At 28.4% G+C, this 1647-nt stretch overlaps 1 protein-coding gene across 1 annotated transcript in view; it reads right to left on the bottom strand.

Moving 5' to 3' along the window:
• Window positions 1-1574: 1574 nt before the first annotated feature.
• Window positions 1575-1647, bottom strand: part of LOC132180605 (receptor-like protein 43) — a 2979-nt gene continuing 2906 nt past the window's right edge. The window contains exon 3 of the mRNA XM_059593493.1: window positions 1575-1633. Within this exon, the coding sequence (XP_059449476.1) occupies window positions 1575-1633 (59 nt within the window). The remainder of the gene's footprint in view (window positions 1634-1647) is intronic.

Genomic DNA, 1647 nt, shown 5'->3' with positions numbered 1-1647 from the left:
GCAAACATAGGTCAGAGAATGTCAGCCCTTCTTATATGGAGAATGATCATCTCCATTTCATTTGAAATAGAAAGGATCTATTTAGTTATTTTAAGAGGTATTTTTGTCTAAATGAAAAATAGAGAGCCTAGAAATGACAAAATTGCACCCTAAAAACAACTAACTTATTCTTTTCCATTCCAAATGAACTAGAGAGGATCCAAGTCCTTGTGATGTGGCTTCAAGATGTCGTGAATCGATGTTGGAAGCCTATTTTGTTTAATAAAATGATATATGTTTTTAAAGCAAATAAAAAATACACATTTTCTTATTATACTGAGAGTACATAAACAGTTACCTGGTCGTTAATTTATTAAAGTGGATGTTAAAGATGTTTTATGTTGGAATGATTTACCTTTTTTTTTTTTTTGAATTGATGTTGGAATGATTTACCTCATGTCAAGCATATGTACGATATTCCGTGCATATAATAAAAGAAATCGGGATATGAGAATCTAATAAAACTATAATTTAATTCTTACCAATTTATTAAACTAAAATCTTTGAAGGAAACAAATACATTAATTACATTAACAATTACCGAGGATCATTTAAAAAAAAAAAAAAAAAAACATTACTTAAGGGGAGAACGATTTGAACTAACAACTTTCGTTTCATGAGGCATGATCCTCATCCGATTGAACTACCATTTGAGAACATTTGAGGATCCGGATTTCTTATAATTGGAAATCTCTTATAATTACGGACTTCCTAAAATTGAATAGACAATTGGGAGGGGCAAAATCTATTATTATTATTATTATTATTAGGGAAATGTTTGGTGTTCTTTTAGTATTTTCTTAGTGTTTTTTTAACTGTGATATGACTTTTAAAATTACTAATAGATTAATAATGATAATCTTAAATTCAACGGTAATTTTAAAAGTTATATCACAATTGAGAGAATACTAGGAGAACACTAGAAAAACACATAGCATTTCCCTTATTATTATTATTATTATTATTATATATTTTCAACATCAAAAGATTTTTTTTTTTTTTTTTTTTCGGAGGGGGGGCCTTGTCTCTAATAAAAAAATTGTTGGACTTTTTTTTTTTTTTTTTAAATAAAATAAATCGGGGAGATTACCTCAAGTGAAAAGTAACAAAAATTCTTTCATAATTTTGCAATACTCGCCATTTATTTTTACAAAAAAGAAAAAAATTAAATTAAATCACTTGATACAAACAATAATCATCAAAATAACACAAAGATATGAAATCGAAATTCCTGCAATTTGCTAGCACATTGTGTGAGAACTCAAAGAACTTATTTTCTCAAATAAATTTAAAATTGTCGGATCAACTAAACAAATAAATTTTTTAGAATGTTGATATTACGCACGCCAGTGTGCGTGCACAGTGCCTCACACAGATGTGAACAGTAATAAAAAAATATTAAAAAAATGTTGAAATAGTAATTTTGATTACTGTTTACATCAGCGTGAAGTACTGTGCATTCACATTGGCTTATATAATATCACCGCCCAATTTCTTATGATCTCTCTCTAATTTGAACAAATTCCTAATTATCCTTATTCCAAAATCTGATGCCCACACAACAGTGCTGCCTGAGCTTCACATGGGTTAATCTCTGTTTCTCAATCC

This window comes from Corylus avellana, chromosome ca5 (assembly GCF_901000735.1).
Source record: "Corylus avellana chromosome ca5, CavTom2PMs-1.0".
NCBI lineage: Eukaryota > Viridiplantae > Streptophyta > Magnoliopsida > Fagales > Betulaceae > Corylus > Corylus avellana.
Note: the sequence above shows the minus strand (reverse complement) of the source record. Positions and strands in the feature narration are given on the sequence as shown.